This window comes from Capsella rubella, unplaced genomic scaffold (genome assembly GCF_000375325.1).
Source record: "Capsella rubella cultivar Monte Gargano unplaced genomic scaffold, Caprub1_0 scaffold_3, whole genome shotgun sequence".
In the NCBI taxonomy this organism is placed as follows: domain Eukaryota; kingdom Viridiplantae; phylum Streptophyta; class Magnoliopsida; order Brassicales; family Brassicaceae; genus Capsella; species Capsella rubella.
Window position 1 is genome coordinate 169,700 of NW_006238921.1, and position 18,720 is coordinate 188,419.

Genomic DNA, 18,720 nt, shown 5'->3' on the forward strand with positions numbered 1-18,720 from the left:
AAGTGAAAGAGGCTGATCCTTGTTTTGATGATAAGGGGCCTTATCCTCTAAACCTTTCTGAGACCTTTTATTTTCTAAAAATAAAAAATTTATATTAATTAAACAAAAAGAAAAAGAAAAAAAAACTGAAAGAAGAAGAGCACGTAAAATTTTGAAAATCTTGTGCAAATATTCCTCATCCACAAGAAAAGAAGAAACTTTCTTATTCACCGCACCTATCGCTTTCGTTATCCTCGTTCCCACAAACCTTACCATAAGTCCATGAGGAACACAAACGCTCTAACTCCTTCAACCAATCCTATAATACATTCACTTAGTTAGCAGTACGTAACGTAGCTTCCATAAAGAGAGTATAATAACTATAATTAATACATCTCTGATCACTTTCACTACACTTCTCTTCACCAGCAAATATGTCGACCGCTCCTCTCTCCGGCTTCTTCCTCACTTCTCTCACTCCTTCTCAATCATCTCTCCAAAAAGCCTCTCTTCGCACTTCTTCCACCGTCGCTTGCCTTCCCTCCTCCTCTTCTTCTTCCTCCTCCTCCTCTTCTTCCCGTTCCGTTCCAACCCTTATCCGCAACGAGCCCGTTTTTGCCGCTCCTGCTCCTGTCATCGCCCCTTATTGGGTATACATTTTACATTCCTCGCTCCCTTTACTTTTTCTTAACCTACATTTGTTATTTCTTACATATATATAGTTACATTGCTGTTGGTTACTTAAGGCATCATTAATAGGAGTATCATAAGGGTAATATTTCTTTAAGAAAATATCTTATATAAAATACTGTACTTCCATTAATAATGCATTTAATGATGGTTTTAGGTTCTAATACGGGTTTTCTATATCTACATAGAAAACAAAATTACCCTTCCTTGCGAAGTTTTCACTTGATGGTAATTAGTTCTTTTCGCATTAGTCAGTAGTAATCCGATAAATTACGGAATAGTTCGTGTTTTTAATTATGTCTCACGATTCTATGAAACCATTATATTGTTTCTGCATTTACAATTATATATATATATATATAAGTTTCGCAATTATCTAATTAGTAATTAATCGTCTCATTTAATATTTATTCAAAAAGCTAAATGCATGGTTCTTCGGTCTAATCACGTAGATAAGTAGAGAGACTGGTACTCGATATAACATTACTTCTCTACATAGAAAATAGAAACTATCTTATTACGAAACTTCCACAAATCCTGGAAACTCTCACGTGTGTTTCACATTTCCTTTTATTATCCTTACTATTATTATCCGTCTTTTACTTTTGGTTTTTAGCGTGACACTGAAACAATACCACCCAAAATTATCAAGACTGATTAGAGTAGCGTAGTGAATCACAAGTGATGAGTTCATTTTCAGCTTCCAAATGCTCTAAGCGATTACAACTTCTCGTTTAATGCATGATGTCAAAAAAAGAAAAAAAAAAGACCTCGAAATATTAAAAGCGTTGTATTGCATATCTCTACTCAAAATCCGACATTTTTAAATTTGGGAGCTGGAACGTACGTAGGATCCACGTGATAAAAGAAAAAAAAAAAAAAAAAAAAAATAATTTACTAGTAGCTTCATCAAAACTATTTTTAAAAACTGATACGTGTGTGTTGTGCATAAACCCATATGAGAGGGTGTGGAGCATAGTTGTGATGAAGTCGCCATCTATATTTATTCATTCAACCTACCGATATGGCTCCTAACCACATTACCGATCTTCCCAGCCCAAAATTAAAATCATAGTATAAAAGACGATAAAAGTGTACTTAAAATTTCATCGTATATAATAAAGTGTTGAACTGGTTGATTGTAGTTTCAACATCTAAAACACGACAAGCCCCGCTCTCCCTACTTTATTACTGTCACGACGTCACTAATATATATATAACTAGACTGTCTTCTAATTTTATTTGGTCAACCAACTTGCAGAGCGAAGAGATGGGAAGCGAATCATACGACGAGGCTATTGAAGCTCTCAAGAAGCTTCTCATGTAAGTACTCTATACATCTTCTTTAAAACATATGATTAGCTTTATTGTATTAATTGAAAATGGCTAAATACTTTTATAAACTAATAACGGGGTTGGCTATAATTAAAAAAAAAAAAAAATCAATAACATGGTATATATAAATATGGGCAGCGAGAAGGAAGAGCTAAAAACGGTTGCGGCGGCAAAGGTTGAGCAGGCCACGGCGGAGCTTCAGACAGGTACCTCTTCCGACAAGAAGGCTTTTGACCCCGTCGAAAACATTAAGCAGGGTTTCATCACTTTCAAGAAGGAGAAATACGAGTAAAATCCTTTTCTTTTTTTCTTTTCTAACTCACTTCAACAATAATTAAATTGACTATAGATTTTTTTAACTCGTTCATATTATTAACGTTTTAATTTGCAGAACCAACCCTGCTTTGTACGGTGAACTCGCCAAGGGACAAAGTCCTAAGGTACATGCATGATTTAATTCACATAAGGAGTACTGTAGAGAGATATCATGATCATTTTTATAGATTCTAACACAATATTAAAACATTTAAATGTGAATGGTGGTGCAGTACATGGTGTTTGCTTGTTCGGACTCACGTGTGTGTCCATCACACATTCTCAACTTTCAGCCAGGTGATGCCTTCATGGTTCGTAACATAGCCAACATGGTTCCTCCGTTTGACAAGGTTAGTCAACACTTGCTTTTGTTTATACATATAAACCTTCTGTCTAAGACCCAAGTACTTGACCTTTCGCTTGAGGAGCCGTAGCATTGACGTTTTATATTTGCAGGTCAAATACAGTGGAGTTGGAGCAGCCATTGAATACGCGGTCTTGCACCTTAAGGTGAACTCCTAATTCTTAATAATTATTTTTAATGGGCCGGTCCATAAAGGCTAGAATATGGGCCGAATCGGATCTTCATGCTAAGGTGGACCTAAATACCATAACCAAAACAGAGAAGAGATACATACTGATACAATACAAGGCAATCACACGTTAATTAACAACAACAACGACCTGATTTTGATGATTTAAAAAGAAAAACAAATTCCTCGTACTTCAACCGAAAATAATTTTGAAAATATAAAATCATAATAACTATTTTTTTTTTTTTTTTGGAATTTATTAATGTAGGTGGAGAACATTGTGGTGATAGGCCACAGTGCATGTGGTGGAATCAAGGGGCTTATGTCTTTCCCATTAGATGGAAACAACTCCACGTATAATATATTTTTACCCCATTTATCAATATTTTGACACCAAATTTGTAGAAATTTTTGGATTAAACGTTATGTTAATTGCAGTGACTTCATAGAGGACTGGGTCAAAATCTGTTTGCCAGCCAAGTCAAAGGTTATATCAGAACTTGGAGATTCATGCTTCGAAGACCAGTGTGGCCGATGTGAAAGGGTACATACACATGTTCATTCGATATATATTCAATCTATAATCCAATATACATATATATATGAGATGAGATGAGATTATATAATATAATTTTGTGATAAATAAATGCAGGAGGCAGTGAATGTTTCACTAGCAAACCTTTTGACATATCCGTTTGTGAGGGAAGGACTTGTGAAGGGAACACTTGCTTTGAAGGGAGGCTACTATGACTTCGTTAAGGGTGCTTTCGAGCTTTGGGGACTTGAATTTGGCCTCTCCGAAACTAGCTCTGTATGAACCACCAATCCATCATCATCATGACCATCCATCATCATTATTATAATCATATATACCATATATATACAACTACGCCAGCCATGTTGTAATTTGTAATGTGCCTTTGATTGTGATGAGTTATCTCTCTTTTTCTGATCCTCTCTACCAACTTTCTTTATATATGATCAATAAAAATAAAAAGAAAAAAGGAAACCAAAATGGTATATAGATCTTTACGGTTTTGAAAATTGTGTTCATGATGTATATCATCAAATCGATCAGTTGTATTTACGGTTTGATTTGATTTGTCTTATGTTGTTTGGTAGGTTAAAGATGTGGCTACCATACTACATTGGAAGCTGTAGGAACTCTTTGGAGCCTTGTTCAGATTTCACATTTTCAGTTCAATCCTACCAACTTGTTGTTTCTATGTAGATCATATATATTAAAAAAAAAAAAAAAACAACCATTCACGTTATATTTAATACTTAAAAATGAAATGGTCTTTTGGGTTTATTTAAGTAAGAGAGAAATGATATCTTAGGAAAACATAAGAAAAAAAAAAAGAAACTGACTGAGAATCGTAAAATACTTAAAAGGCCATCCTCAAATCAAACGACAAGAATACTTCCGACAATTTTACTGCCAAGTGCCAAACAGTTCTGACGCTTATAAAAGTAGTAACCTTTTTGAGCTCTATCTATTAGAGATATGATTGGATTCACAATAACTCCTTGATATCACATATCTCTGCTTTAGGAAACTATAGTCATTGTGATAACCTAGAGGAGCCTCTCATCTCTTTGTATATACATACCTCTGACATGTGATATCAAGTAGTTATTGTGAATCCAATCATATCTCTAATACTATCTACCTTTGAATTTGAAGCTCTGTCCTATATAGTAGTATCGATCGCTAGCTAGTGCTTTTTTTTTGTCTTTATTATTTTTATATAACGTAGAAAGGAGAAAAATAACTTAAAACGAAAGACATACGACAAAAAAAAAAAAAAAGCATTAATAACAATGTCCATCAATGAAATCCATCATGTAGAGCGAGTGTGCTAGGCTCAAAAGCATCCTCATGAACATGATAACCCCAAATTAGCGTCGAACTCGCTCGATGGAGAATGCCAATTAAGGCCTTCTTAGCTCATAAGCAATCCATCATCTCCGAGAATGCTTTTATTATCAAATTTCACATTATTCAATAATCTTTCTTCGGATGCATGGTCTGTCACATTTTTTTGATCTCACGATTGCTGATCGATTTTAATATAAGCTAGCTCATAATAAAATATGGCAAAGTAAATCAAGTGAGGATATATTTTTCATAGTAACTTCTTTTTTTTTGACTGGTAACTAATTAATATACTCCTGTAACTTAAAAATGCCTTGATCTCTCTGTGGTTCTGCAAGTGTTTCAATGACTGTAACCATTTTCATTGATTATAAGCCTAAACCATTTTCATTTTAATGAAATATTTACATTCTTAGCAAAAAAAAAAAAAAAAGTGTTTCAATGACTTGAGTCTCTGGTTAATTTCTTGCGACTAACCACTGAGCATCTTCGTTAGTGCGACTTCGACGAGTGCAACAATCGGGGTAAAGTTCGATATATTAATAGTGGTATATATGTAAACTCGTCCTACATTATTAAGATCGATAAAATAGGGTTTATGCATGAAATTAGAATATTTAAAGTTGAAAAGGGTGATTTGATGGACCAATTAAAAGTTTTTAAAATATATAATAATACTATTATATGGTACATTATGTATACATATACAACAAATAATAATGAACAAATAATAATGACCCCGTACGTATATATATACTGAATGTGCGCACTGCTGACTAAACAGTGCATAAACTCTTTTTATTTTTCTCGGTTTTGGGTCACATGAATTGTATTTGTAGGTTTGGTCAAAGATTTCACGTGCATGTCGACGCAAACCAGCAGCGGCTCCTCCTCCTTATATCCGAAACAACTTTCAAACTCAACTCAACTAAAAAAAATAAAAATTACTATAATAATAATATAATAAATCTTGATTTCAATTTTATGTTCGGTCGTTTTCTTATCCTGCCAGATTACTAAACTTGTGACAGTCTAATCTTCTTCCTTCTTTTTTATTTCCTGACGAAAAAGAGAATTAACATCAATTGTCATATTCCGTTTTTGATATTTATTAAGAGTTTGTGTAATAAATTTAAATATACTTTTACTCAGTTGTTATATGCAACCACACACACTCTCGGGCGTTAACAAACTTTTTTTTCTTTCTTTTGTTTGTTCAATTTTAATCTTTGTGGCGACTGACAATATTATTAATTGTATATTATTTCTCATTGCATGCGACAGTCATAATTGGCATGGAAAATGATGTCAGTGCATTTTGCTTTCTGGTCCAATTAATTAGTTAGATTTATCCCATACATATCCTACTGATTGCCCGTATTAACTAATAGTAGTACTCCCGGCCGGATTAGCATATACGATCCAGATTCCAGACGACGTTCACACACCACAGACCCAAACAAAAAAATGAAAATAAATGTCAACGTCCGAGATTGTAGTTTACTTCTTGTACCTGAAAGATGGTACAGATATACTGAAATCGGGACCAAAATAATTAATAATCGGATTAACCTTTGTACCTTAAAGTATCATATAAACCTATATATATTAAGATCCTTTAATTTGAGGTTCTCATACATATATGTCTACGGAGAGTAGAAACTGACATTTGAAGCATGTCCCTATTTTATATTTAAAAAACGAATTAGCATATATAAACAGAAATAACAAAGTAGTACGTATATAACTAAGCCAAATAAATTAATTAGAATGAAGTAAAAAAATATATAAATGTTGAAATTGACATGTTAAACCCACAAAATGGAAAGGCTTAACGAAAAGGTAGCAAAGTGACCAAGAATCCCATGATTTCGTGAACTATATATCCACTCATTTTTCTTTTAAAATTAATACATTATATTTGATGTTTAGTCCCAAAACAAAACAAAAGAAATATTATCATTGATGTTACAAAATTAGTAGTTTTATGTTTGCCAATTGTGCACACTACACACCGTTTAAAATTATAATGTCAAATCAATTTACTCTATAAGTGTTAAAAAAAAAAAGACAAATTGATTTAAGAAAGTTTGTTTTAGAAAGTGATGGACAAGTAATAGAACTAATAATTATCAATAGCCAAATGTCATATTGGGGAGATAGAGAAAGAAAAAAAAAAGAAAGAGAAGAGTTTAAAAACTTTTTTCATAACAAAATCTTAAGTAAAAAAAAAAATTGAAAAGAAAAACTACTGTATTTGATAATAATAGATGACATAATTTTATTGGATTGGGATACAAATAATTATCCAAAAAAAAAGAAGAAGAAGAGAGTTGTGAGAAGTGGAGCCGACACACGTCGACCCTATAGCAGCTTAGAGACACCCCATGTGGTCACGTGTAATCGTTGGTTTGTCTTAATAGAAAGAAAGTTTTTTTTTTTTTTTTTGTAAGTTTTGAAGTATTCGGAGAGAAGAAGTCTCATCTCTCATACAAATTTAAGATAGAAGCGAAAGAGAGAGAGAGAGAGAGAGAGAGAGAGTTAAGCCTCTTCTTTAGTTGTTTGTTGCAATAAACACAAACACAACTTCCCCATTTTCTGCTTTTTTTGTGTTCCAACTCCAATCACAATTCACAAACCAACGTACGATAAAATAATCTCAAGCAAAGCCCCCCCCCAAAAAAAAAAAAAAAAAAACCCCAATTTAGTAAAGGAAAAGAATTGAGAAAAACCATTTCTGGAGAGTATCTTGAAAGGGTTTTGTAAATTTTTGCAAAGAGGAAATGAAGGAGAAGGGGGAGAGTGGTGGAGGAGTAGGATACGTGAGAGCAGATCAGATAGATTTAAAGAGTCTGGACGAGCAACTGCAGAGACACTTAAGCAGAGCATGGACGATGGAGAAGAGGAAGAGTTTGAGTGACGGTGAAGACAACGTAAATCATAACACCCGACATAACCAGAACAGCTTCGGACATCGTCAGCTTGTGTTCCAGAGACCGCTTCTTGGAGGTGGATATAGCAGCAGCAACAACAACGACATAGTTAGGTCGACGGAGGTTGCAGGGAGGTCAAGAAGAGAGTGGGAGATTGATCCTTCTAAGCTTATCATTAAAAGTGTCATTGCTCGTGGTACTTTTGGTACGGTTCACCGTGGTCTCTACGATGGTCAAGATGTCGCCGGTACCCATCTCTCTCTCTCATCCGTCATTCATAACTTTTTTTTGTTTTTTTTCTAAGAAATATTTATATAGTTTGTTTTAGATATCTATATACGTACGTCGTACCCATTTGGTCAAATAATTTCGGGAAGAATCGAAACTTTTTTTTTCCGGAAAAAGAAACAATAAAAATTGAAATTTGGTGAAAATTCATTCTTAACTTACATGTCTTAATAGGTGATCAAGTAAACAAGCATGCATTAGCAGTGTAATGAGAAGTTTTTTAATTTACTTAAGTTTTGCTAACATGCGAAATGCCGCTGATTTATTTTCTGTATAATTTAGTGGTTAAAGTAAAGAAACTAACAAAAACATGTTTTATATATCATCATTATTAGTTCGTAATTAGTGTGATTATTGATCAACCAAGTTTTTAAGTTTTTTGAATCTATTCTTTAAAATATATAGGCGATATTCAGGGAATACTTAAACCAGAGAGTTATATAATAATTGAACTTTTTCCTTCCAATATTTGGATGTATTCATGTGAATAATTTTTCTTATGTAACTCATAATTTATGTGCGGAATTATTGTTTTCTATATATATATATATAAAAAAAAACAGTGAAACTACTAGATTGGGGAGAAGAGGGACACAGGTCAGACGCAGAGATAGCTTCGCTAAGAGCTGCTTTTACTCAAGAAGTTGCTGTTTGGCATAAGCTTGACCATCCCAATGTCACCAAGGTATAGAGATCATTCACTCTTTTATATATCCAATCAAAATCGAATTACACCTAATTGAGTTGTTAATAACCAAAACACTCACATGTACGTATGATGTATACTGTATAGAGTAGGTATACGTTTATGTCTGTTTTTAATACAAATGTTACGTCTTTTTTTTGAGCATTAAATAAAAGATGTCATGTGTTATTTTTGGTGTATTAATTTTATTTGGAGGGAAATTAATATGTAAAAATAAAATAAAATAAAAATAAAGTTTATAGGAGCGGCGATGGGAACATCGGAGATGAGCATACAGACGGAAAACGGACATATGGGAATGCCGAGTAATGTATGCTGCGTCGTGGTTGAGTATTGTCCCGGTGGCGCTCTCAAGTCATTCCTTATCAAAACCCGCCGCCGCAAACTCGCCTTCAAAGTCGTTATCCAACTCTCCCTTGATCTTGCTCGCGGGTACAATCACATATTGTATTCATCAATTGCTTCCGGTATAACTCGGTTTACGAATTTTTATTAACCCACATTGCCAATTGGTTTATATGTTAGGTTGAGTTACTTGCACTCTCAGAAGATTGTGCATAGAGACGTGAAAACGGAGAACATGCTTTTGGACAAGTCACGCACCTTAAAGATTGCAGATTTCGGTGTGGCTCGCCTCGAGGCCTCCAACCCTAACGACATGACCGGCGAGACCGGAACCTTGGGCTACATGGCTCCCGAGGTGTTAAATGGGAGTCCGTACAACAGAAAGTGCGATGTTTATAGCTTCGGTATATGTCTGTGGGAGATTTACTGTTGCGACATGCCTTACCCTGACCTCAGTTTTTCCGAAGTCACCTCAGCCGTCGTCCGCCAGGTTTTTCAATCTTGCCTTTTTTTTGTAGTAATTTACACATTTATGTTTTTTTTTTGTTTTTGCTAAAGAATTAATATTTGATAAATATATATAACTAGAATCTGAGACCGGAGATACCGAGATGTTGTCCGAGCTCGTTGGCAAACGTGATGAAAAGGTGTTGGGATGCGAATCCGGATAAGCGGCCGGAGATGGAGGAAGTGGTAGCGATGTTGGAGGCTATTGATACTTCTAAAGGCGGAGGAATGATTCCTCCTGACCAACAACAAGGCTGTTTCTGTTTCCGCCGACACCGAGGCCCATGAAGTAGTACTACAAAACCTACGTTTCCATTATCATAAATATCAACTCTTACTAGTACTGTATTTTCTTAGTAGCTAGATAGATGATTAACTATTTTTTTTAAGTTGATTGTGGTGGGGATTATCAAAATAGTCGGTGTGTTTGATCTATTTATAGGATGAATGTCGTACCTATTTCAAACGATCCATCTCATACACACAAAACCTAATTTCTTGCTTCTTTGCTTGTTTTACAGTATATATATATATATATATATATATATATATATATATATATTTTTAAACTGACATATAAAGTCAAACTTTTCATAGGAAAAAAAGTGATGCACCTTTAAATTTCTCTCACATAATTAACACAAAACAGAGTATTTATGAACCGAGAAAAGGGAAAGGATAGGTGGGGGAGTTAACCGGCGATTTTGTAACTCGGGTTAGCGAGGTTCTCTAAACCGGAGACAACTTGAATGGATTCGATAACATCACCGACTTTGAGATCAGCAAGGAAGTCTTCGTTATCAGTAACGTAACCAAAGACTGCGTAACGACCATCCAAGATGTTGGAATTGCTTGGTGTCAGCTCACTCTCTTTTAGCAGCCAAAACACTTGGCTTGATCCTGAGTCATTCTCAAACTCCTGTTTATATATATGTATGTATGTAGCGTAAGCATACACATCAACTTAATATGTACAAGATGGAACTAAGAAGAAGAAGAAAGGACTCACTTCTCTTGCCATTGCCATTGTCCCAAATGCGTTGAAAGGAAGCATAACCTGAGCCTTGTAGAGACCCAGCTCCTGTTCACCAACACCAATATCCAAACAAAAAAGCTTTAATCGATGCTGATAACTATAACAAGTCTCTAACAAAGGGGAGATTTGCAGAGATTTTTACTTCGAGAGTTGAGCCGTAAAAAGGCGTTTTGTTTCCAGTCACCATAATCTCAAGAGGTACTGTCCGCGTTTTCTCTGTGCTTGGATCGATAAATCCTTCTGCAGGACCTTCTGGATCTCCAGTTTGTACCACAAATCCATCAGCTGAAGCCAAAACGCACACATTAATCAACATTTTTCTAATCCCATATATTAAGGCAAAAGTGAATTTGTGACTTGTAGTCTTACATCTCTGGATATCCATGCCATCATAGAAATGCCGCTCTACCAAGTCCAGAAAGTTTCCGGCGGTAACAGGGGCGTTGTAACCATCAAGAACAATGCGGAAGACACATTCCTCGACGTTGGGATTGTCCTTGATCTTGACCTTCATGTCCACACTGGCTCTTCCCTTGAGAAGAGGCATGTTCCGGTACTCCTCCGGCACTTCATATGGGAAGCCATCAACCATATCCTCTTCTATTCTGCGAATGCCCCACACGAAGATCTCAGCTGCAGTCATCAATCACAAAAGGGTCTAAATGAGCATAACCCATCTCACTTCCTTTATAGAATTGGTCTCTTTATCCCTCATTCCTCATTCATACATACATACATACATTACCCCCTAATGTTTAAAAACTCACCCGCCAACATATCTGAGAATTTCTTTCTGTTTAGGAGCAACCGCATCTCTTTTCCGATCTTCCACAATCTTTAGCATATCTTGCATCCCAGCTTCCAACTTTTCGATCATTTCATTTCCATGATCCTTCTTGGATTCAGCAAAACCTGCCACAATCATACTTTTCCCTTGCTGCAACGATCGACTTGCCTGCCTCACATTCTACAATACGCAAAACACAACAACAACAACTAAAATGCTCAGATCCCTTATTAAAGAAAACAGAAGAGAAGCCTGCAAAGAAAATAAGAAGTTAACACAACACTTTACCCGTTCAACAGAATCGAGAGCCTTAACACCAGCAATCTTGAGGCTATCAGTGATGTCCTCGAGAGGCTTCTGTACTTCTCTGATGGCTTTGTTGTCAATGGGCAATGCATATCGTAACAAAGCCCCTGGATCTTTAATGGGAGGGCCAGAGATCAACACTGAGACGTCTGGAATCGCTGGATTGGCCACAGCGTAAGCATTGGGAGGCAAAGTAATCGATGGAACTGAAGCTATTAAACCGACCGATAAAGCTAATGATACAGCACACTCTTTCAATGATGAGAATGTGCCCCTCTGCAATCAATATCCATCAACAAATTTTTTAAGTTTCAAACTGCCTAATCACATTTTGCATTGGCGAGTGCTTATATCCAATTCATACGATTAAAAGAAGAAACAGACAACGGAATCAGAAAGAAAAAAAAAAAAAAAACCGAACCTGTTTATTTTCACGAATGTTGTTGCTGTTGCCGGAACAACATCGAACTTCGAGGGGTTTTTTGGAGCAAGAAAAATCGATAGTTTTTCTGGGAAATCTGGAGGAATTGACGAAACTAAATGTGGGAACAGAGGCAAACGACGCCGCCATTAGCCCAAATCGATAAATTAAATTGAGAAGGGGTTTGAAAGTAGAAGTTAGTTTTCAGAGACAGAACAAACGAACTGACATTGGATTAGGGAGTTATGTCCGAAAGGAACATGAGAAAGTATATTTTGTCTATGTCTCTGTCTGCGTCGGATTTTGAATTGATGATGATGATGAAGAAGAAGAGGATAAGGGGTTTTGTGACTCTCTCACACTTTGGATAAGATTTGCAATTTTCTTCCACATTATAATATTCTCTTTATTTTATCATCTTCTTATGTTATATAGTTTTATGGCCCGTTAGTTTTGGGCCTTTATGTCCGATGTCTTTATATACGTGAGCCTGTCCATTTGCATATTTCATTTTGAACATATTAATTTTGTGATTTTGGATTTCTCTTGTATTTTTTATTTTAAATGATGAAAATAATTCAATAACCACACACAATTTACATAATAAAAAAAAGAGCTACATGAAAAACGTATTTTTCTGTGTAAAGAGAAATTTTAATCTCATTTTTTAAATTTTTGGAAGGAAGTTCAGGATTACCCGAGGAGGCTGTGTTAGGACTTAGGAGTCTTGCAGCGTCATCTTGCGTTTAATATTAGTCACATCTTTATATGAAGTCAACCCAAATGTAATTATCTACTTACTTAGGCGGAACTAATTATGTAGCTATAAATAAATCACTCTTTTAATCCGTTTATCTTTAATAAGTTGATTACTTAAAAAGATAAGTAGTTCTATGTTAAGTGATTTGATGTACTTTCTTTCCTAATATAAACTCATATCAGGTTGTCCTTGAAATTGAAACGCAAGCTTATCTATTAAAACACTTTAAAGTTTAGAGTATTCATCACTCTAATTAACAGAAATTTGCTAGAATTCATTTTCATTTTTTTTTTTGTTTTGAAATGATCAACTAAATAATAATAAGATACGATCTAGACTATTGAAGGGTTACGTGAAGATCATGTACATACACGTAACATGTACTGTTGTACTACAGTTCTATAATGTATGTGTGTGTATCTGTAAAAGATAAATGTGTGTGTGTGTGTGTACGTGTGTGGTCTGAGATGCAAGAAGTTGAATATCACACTGTTCGCGTACAGTGAGAATTGAAAACCCCATACCATAATGAATGGACCTTCTCAAACGAAAAGACTGAATATACTTTACTTTTTTTTCTTCTCCTTATTATATAAAATTAAATCATTATTTCCTTTTGGACTTTCTGAAAATGACATCGTGGTCGTGGCCCAAAAATAAAATAAAAGAGGTTAATATGATGAATATCATGACAGATAGTAACGATTCCAGTAAAGGTTTCCCTCTAATTTATGTAGTTTTGATTTTAATTATGTTTAGTATTTAGAAAAAAAAATAGAAGAAGAGATCAAGAAGAAAAGATGGAAAAAAAAAGATAATGGAGGAAACTATTTATTTTAAAAAAATGAATGGTGATCTGCTCACACACCTTTATAGAGAGATTGATCTTCTTCTTTTCACAGAACCATACACATGGCGACACAATCCACTACCAAACACACTGTCCGAAAAAGTCATTGTTCCTCTCAGGTGTTCTGCTTCTTCTTTTCTTTTCTTTCTTCTTAGACACCATTTTTCTTCAAAAATGAAATTTTGATTTACCCATACAAGAACCACCACTGTTGAATAATGTGTATTTTTGTTTTTTTCCCCTATAAAACGATAATCCGTGGCAATCTTTGGAAACTGGTGTGTTTTTTTTCTTTCAGTCTAATTAATACTTTTTGTGTTTTTGATTAATGCTTTAATTTCACGAACTATTCGTGCAATCACCTTTTTTGGGTAAAGCAAATAATAGAGTGATAAAGAAGAAAAGTCCTCTGTTTTTGGAAATATATAAAGGGAAACCTCAGAAGACGCTATCCAATCAAAAAAGATGCCACCCAATATTTTGCATGGTCTCTTTAGCTTAGTTGTGAAGAAAATAATATACCAAAAGAAAACCTTGATTCTTATTTATATCTCTATTTTTTAATAACTAACATGAATATATTTTTTTTCGAGTTTTTACTCTAAGCAAGTTTCAGAATTCTTTTTGTTTAACTAGCGATAAGTTACGAAAACTTGTTAATCGATGAAAAGTTAAATAAAAAATACATACCATTATTAAGTTAAGTGTAGGTTCAAAAGATTATTTTCTAAAAACATTTTGAGATCATAAAAGATAAGGAGTCAACTTACTAGATGTGTTGTTTCAATTAACAAGTATAATTTTTAACTTACTAGTTGTGTTTTCTCTAATAACAAATACTGTACATTGTTTTACAGTTTCCACTCATTTTATAGATCTATCTAATATACTACAAAAAAAAATAATTAAAGTTCATCTTTCATCGATCGGTGTGTTATAATGAATGAAACATATATATATATATATATATATATAGTAGAAGAATGAAATCTAAAGTGGCTTAAATTAAATACTACCAATCAGTATAATGATTACTCTCCTGCTTGTAATAGCATATTACTCTCCTTGTATATTTTTGTAGTAGTGAGATTGTTATCGTTTTGGGGAGAAGTGAAGAAAGAAAACAACCGATTCCTTCGTAGAATGGGAAATTGCCAAAGTCCTTTATCTTTCTTTCGTACTTTTTTTGTTTTTGTTTTGATCTTATAAAAAAAATCTAAAGGGTTTTGTTTGTGTTGCCTATTTTATTCTTATTTGGGTGGTGAAAGATATTCCTTTTATTGGAAAGGTCCATTGGTATAGCCAACTGGCTAAGGCTAACACATGGAATTGGAAGGAGACAATAAAACGTACGTAAATTAGTCAAGCATATTTGTTCTCAATCTAGTATAGATCATATAATTATTGTAAACATGTACCAATAGATCCATGAAATAGTCGTTTGTAATTAACCGAGCTAATATATGGCAATGATTTATCTATAAAATTGGAATGCTTAATTGTATTCGTGATGAACAATATAAGGTGCAAACTGCAAAGCAAGAAGCATCTAGACATCTATTATTGATAAAGTCATAGAAGAAACATGTATGTATGTACAATATATACTTATAGAAGAGTATTTGGGTTTTGGGTAGCTGAAGAGTCATACCATGAAAAAATGAAAACGAAGGAAGAATATATTATTATTTATCTTAATGGGTAAATAAATTTCAAAAATGTTATAAGATGTGTCAATTCTAGTCGTATCATCGAAAACAAGATCACGAAATACTAGTAAGTAACTAATAAGTAGTAACGATGTATATTAACTCAGAGAAAATATACACTGTGGGGGACTTGTGTGTGTAATATGATAAGTTAATGAAACTATAGTATATGTGTAAATGTGTTTTTTTTTAAGGGGCCGGGCCTAAATTAGTCTTTTCTTTTTCTCTCCGTCATAAGACATGAAACTGATATTCACCATATTTTTGTTGTATATATACTTAAAAAAATAAAAAAATAAAAAAATTACAGAAATTAATTTTCTTATCCTGAAATAAAAATGCAGTTATGAAACATATAAAGTGACAGTAAACGAAGTTACTAAATGCTTAAAGCTAAACTGTGATATATATATATATATATATAAATCGTTGTATTACATTATTGTGACGATATGATTTTAATAGTATAATGAATGCTTGTTTGTGGAAGACGTCAATCAAAGGCCAAAGGGTGCAGCATTAAGACAAAGAAAACAAATATTACTATTATAAAAAAAAAAAGATTTAGGAGGAGCTGCTCTGCTAGTGACGTTGGATTTTTGATTTTTCTTTTTTACAGAATTGTTTATATATATATAAATATAATGAAATGAAGATACTGTGACAATGCTGTGCAGAATGTTTCAACGCAGTGTGACGCGGACCGTTGGATGTCTTACGATCAAGCGCAGATCCGACACTGACCCGACCGTCGGGCATGAACTTAACTTTGATACACTCTCTCGCCGAAACGAACCACCCAATCCGAATTAAATACTTTATATGTTAAAAAATAGAAAAAGAAGAAGATGGTATAATTTAAATCCAACGGCGGAGATCTGTTGTCGAGTCCACTCGCTAAAGAAAGTGGGCCCTACCGAGCTCAGAAAAGTCCACCTTCATTCATCTCGTCAATAAAAAAAGGAATCACATTTCGAATTACCGCATTTGCCCCCCCCCCTTCATGTGAAACTATCATCCATCCATAGAGAAATTAATTAATTATATTAAATTAAACAGAAATAGAACCCTACAAAAATTCATAAACTCTTTATCTTACTATCATACAAATAACAAACATATATGTTTTTCAAAAAAGCAAGCATCTCTCTCGTTACCGTTTGATATAAAAAAAAAAAAAGAAGAAGAAGAAGAAGAAGGAGAGGGTAGTAAGGTAATTTGAGGACGAGGGCCTGGTGGTATAAAAAAAGGCGCTTGTTGAAACTAATGAGAGTTTAGCTCATCACATTTGCTGAAACACAAAGAGGCAACTTCTTCTTCTTCTTCTACTCTCTCTCTCATATCTCTCAAAGTCTTTTTAGTTATAAGATTCGAAAATTTGGAAATCATTAAGGTTTGTCATTGGGATCGTACTGGCTGTGATCTTGATCCCTCTGGCACCGGAGGGGAATTGTTGTTTGTATAGTTCATGATGGGATTTTGCATTTGCCCGTTGGAGTCACCTGCGAGACTACTGTGGAGCACTAGCTTCTTCCGCCATAAGATCATGATCTTCTAATCCTATTTCTCTTCTCTCTATATTATATATCTCTTCTAATTTAATAAACTCATCTCTCTCCCTTCCTCTTTCTTTGGTTTCTTTCCTCTCTCCAAGAAGCTGTGTTTTCAATCCCCTCTTTATTTCAAATGGAATCCAATTCGTTTTTTTTCGATCCATCTGCCTCACAACATGGCAACATGTTCTTCCTTGGCAATCTCAATCCAGTCGTCCAAGGTTTATACTCTTTGATCTAATCACTCAAATCTTATTAATTCATATGGAACCAAGATTGATTAGAATTTGGCCTTTTGTAGTGAATTTCCCCTGTTTTGTTTTTTACTGTTTCTCCATAAATGCCTACATGCATGAGAACAAGTTTGAATACTGAATATGATGATCGATGATTATTGTCTAGTTATATACATACTGACATATTTTGTTTTTTTTGTTTTTTTGTTTGGATTGGGAATTAGGAGGAGCAAGATCGATGATGATGATGAACATGGAGGAAACATCAAAGCGAAGGCCCTTCTTTAGCTCCCCTGAGGATCTCTACGACGAGGAATATTACGATGACCAGTTGCCCGAAAAGAAGCGTCGCCTCACCACCGAACAAGTAAGTATATTTCTTCTTCACTATCCAATTCAGTATTACAAAGATTTAACTTATGATTACATATATACATTCGTGTGTAATTAATTCAGGTGCATCTGTTGGAGAAAAGCTTCGAGACAGAGAACAAACTGGAGCCAGAACGCAAGACTCAGCTTGCCAAGAAGCTTGGTCTACAGCCGAGGCAAGTGGCCGTGTGGTTTCAAAACCGCCGAGCTCGTTGGAAAACAAAACAGCTCGAGAGAGACTACGATCTTCTCAAGTCCACTTACGACCACCTCCTCTCTAACTACGACTCCATCGTCAAGGACAACGATAAGCTCAGATCCGAGGTAATCATCACCACAAGGTTTATAAATGCATGAATGAATGAATTAAACCCAACGATTTTTACCTTCTCGGTCCAGAGGAGAAACGCATCAAGTGAAAAGACAAGAATATGCCTTTTCTTTAAAGACAAGCCCGATAGGAGAATATTATGTTATACATGTATTATTATACTAGAAAAACGAAAGAAAATTGGGAATCATCAAATCGATCAACGAATTTGTTAATTTATCTTTCTTTTTTTTTAAAAAAATTTTTATTTCCTGGGGTAGGAGGGAGGTTGCTTGTGTTGACCATTGTGATTAAAAAAAGTTAAGAATCTTTCCACAGGTTACTTCACTGACCCAAAAGCTTCAGGGCAAAGAAGAAGAGACGACAGCTAAAGAACCACCGGGTCAAGTGCCCGATTCCAACCTACTTGATCCGGTTTACATAAACCCGGCGGCAATCAAAACCGAGGACCGGTTAAGTTCAGGGAGCGTTGGGAGTGCGGTACTCGACGAAGACGCACCTCAACTACTAGACAGCTGTGACTCTTACTTCCCAAGCATCGTACCCATCCATTCCCAACAAGACGACAGTGATCATGACCGGACTTGTTTCTCTGACGTCTTCGTGCCCACCACTTCACCGTCGCACCATCACGGCGAATCATTGGGACTCTGGGGTTGGCCTTAATTATATTCTATATATTTATATATGTGTGTTTATTATTAAGTACAACAGTCATATGTCGTTTCGTTTCCATGTTTGAACACTCCCCGCATAACTGTGGGATCATTCAACAATTTCACGGTATTTGATAAGTTTTAGTAGTAGTATATGTTATGAAATCACTTCAATTTGATAATACTACCAATA

General features: G+C 34.7%; 4 protein-coding genes across 4 annotated transcripts; 3 read left to right on the forward strand and 1 right to left on the reverse strand.

The window, feature by feature from the left end:
• Positions 1-296: 296 nt before the first annotated feature.
• LOC17890768 (beta carbonic anhydrase 1, chloroplastic) lies at positions 297-4,078 on the forward strand. The gene is made up of 10 exons (XM_023787012.1): positions 297-629; positions 1,931-1,992; positions 2,143-2,292; positions 2,396-2,444; positions 2,553-2,669; positions 2,776-2,829; positions 3,121-3,206; positions 3,291-3,396; positions 3,505-3,663; positions 3,975-4,078. The coding sequence occupies exons 1-10, from the start codon at positions 414-416 to the stop codon at positions 4,011-4,013; spliced, it is 1,038 nt and encodes a 345-aa protein (XP_023642780.1). The 5' UTR covers positions 297-413; the 3' UTR covers positions 4,014-4,078.
• Positions 4,079-7,249: 3,171 nt separating this feature from the next.
• On the forward strand, positions 7,250-10,042 carry LOC17893578 (serine/threonine-protein kinase HT1). Its single transcript, XM_006299052.2, has 5 exons — positions 7,250-7,911; positions 8,516-8,637; positions 8,894-9,090; positions 9,184-9,493; positions 9,592-10,042. Exons 1-5 carry the CDS (start codon positions 7,515-7,517, stop codon positions 9,796-9,798), a joined length of 1,233 nt encoding a protein of 410 aa, XP_006299114.1. The 5' UTR covers positions 7,250-7,514; the 3' UTR covers positions 9,799-10,042.
• Positions 10,043-10,087: 45 nt separating this feature from the next.
• On the reverse strand, positions 10,088-12,417 carry LOC17891805 (peptidyl-prolyl cis-trans isomerase CYP38, chloroplastic). Its single transcript, XM_006297628.2, has 7 exons — positions 12,061-12,417; positions 11,622-11,915; positions 11,314-11,513; positions 10,916-11,151; positions 10,689-10,831; positions 10,520-10,591; positions 10,088-10,429 (listed from the first exon to the last, which is right to left on the reverse strand). Exons 1-7 carry the CDS (start codon positions 12,208-12,210, stop codon positions 10,202-10,204), a joined length of 1,323 nt encoding a protein of 440 aa, XP_006297690.1. The 5' UTR covers positions 12,211-12,417; the 3' UTR covers positions 10,088-10,201.
• Positions 12,418-16,662: 4,245 nt separating this feature from the next.
• On the forward strand, positions 16,663-18,674 carry LOC17892753 (homeobox-leucine zipper protein HAT5). The gene is made up of 4 exons (XM_006299564.2): positions 16,663-17,153; positions 17,393-17,535; positions 17,625-17,864; positions 18,190-18,674. Exons 1-4 carry the CDS (start codon positions 17,066-17,068, stop codon positions 18,535-18,537), a joined length of 819 nt encoding a protein of 272 aa, XP_006299626.1. The 5' UTR covers positions 16,663-17,065; the 3' UTR covers positions 18,538-18,674.
• Positions 18,675-18,720: the final 46 nt, after the last annotated feature.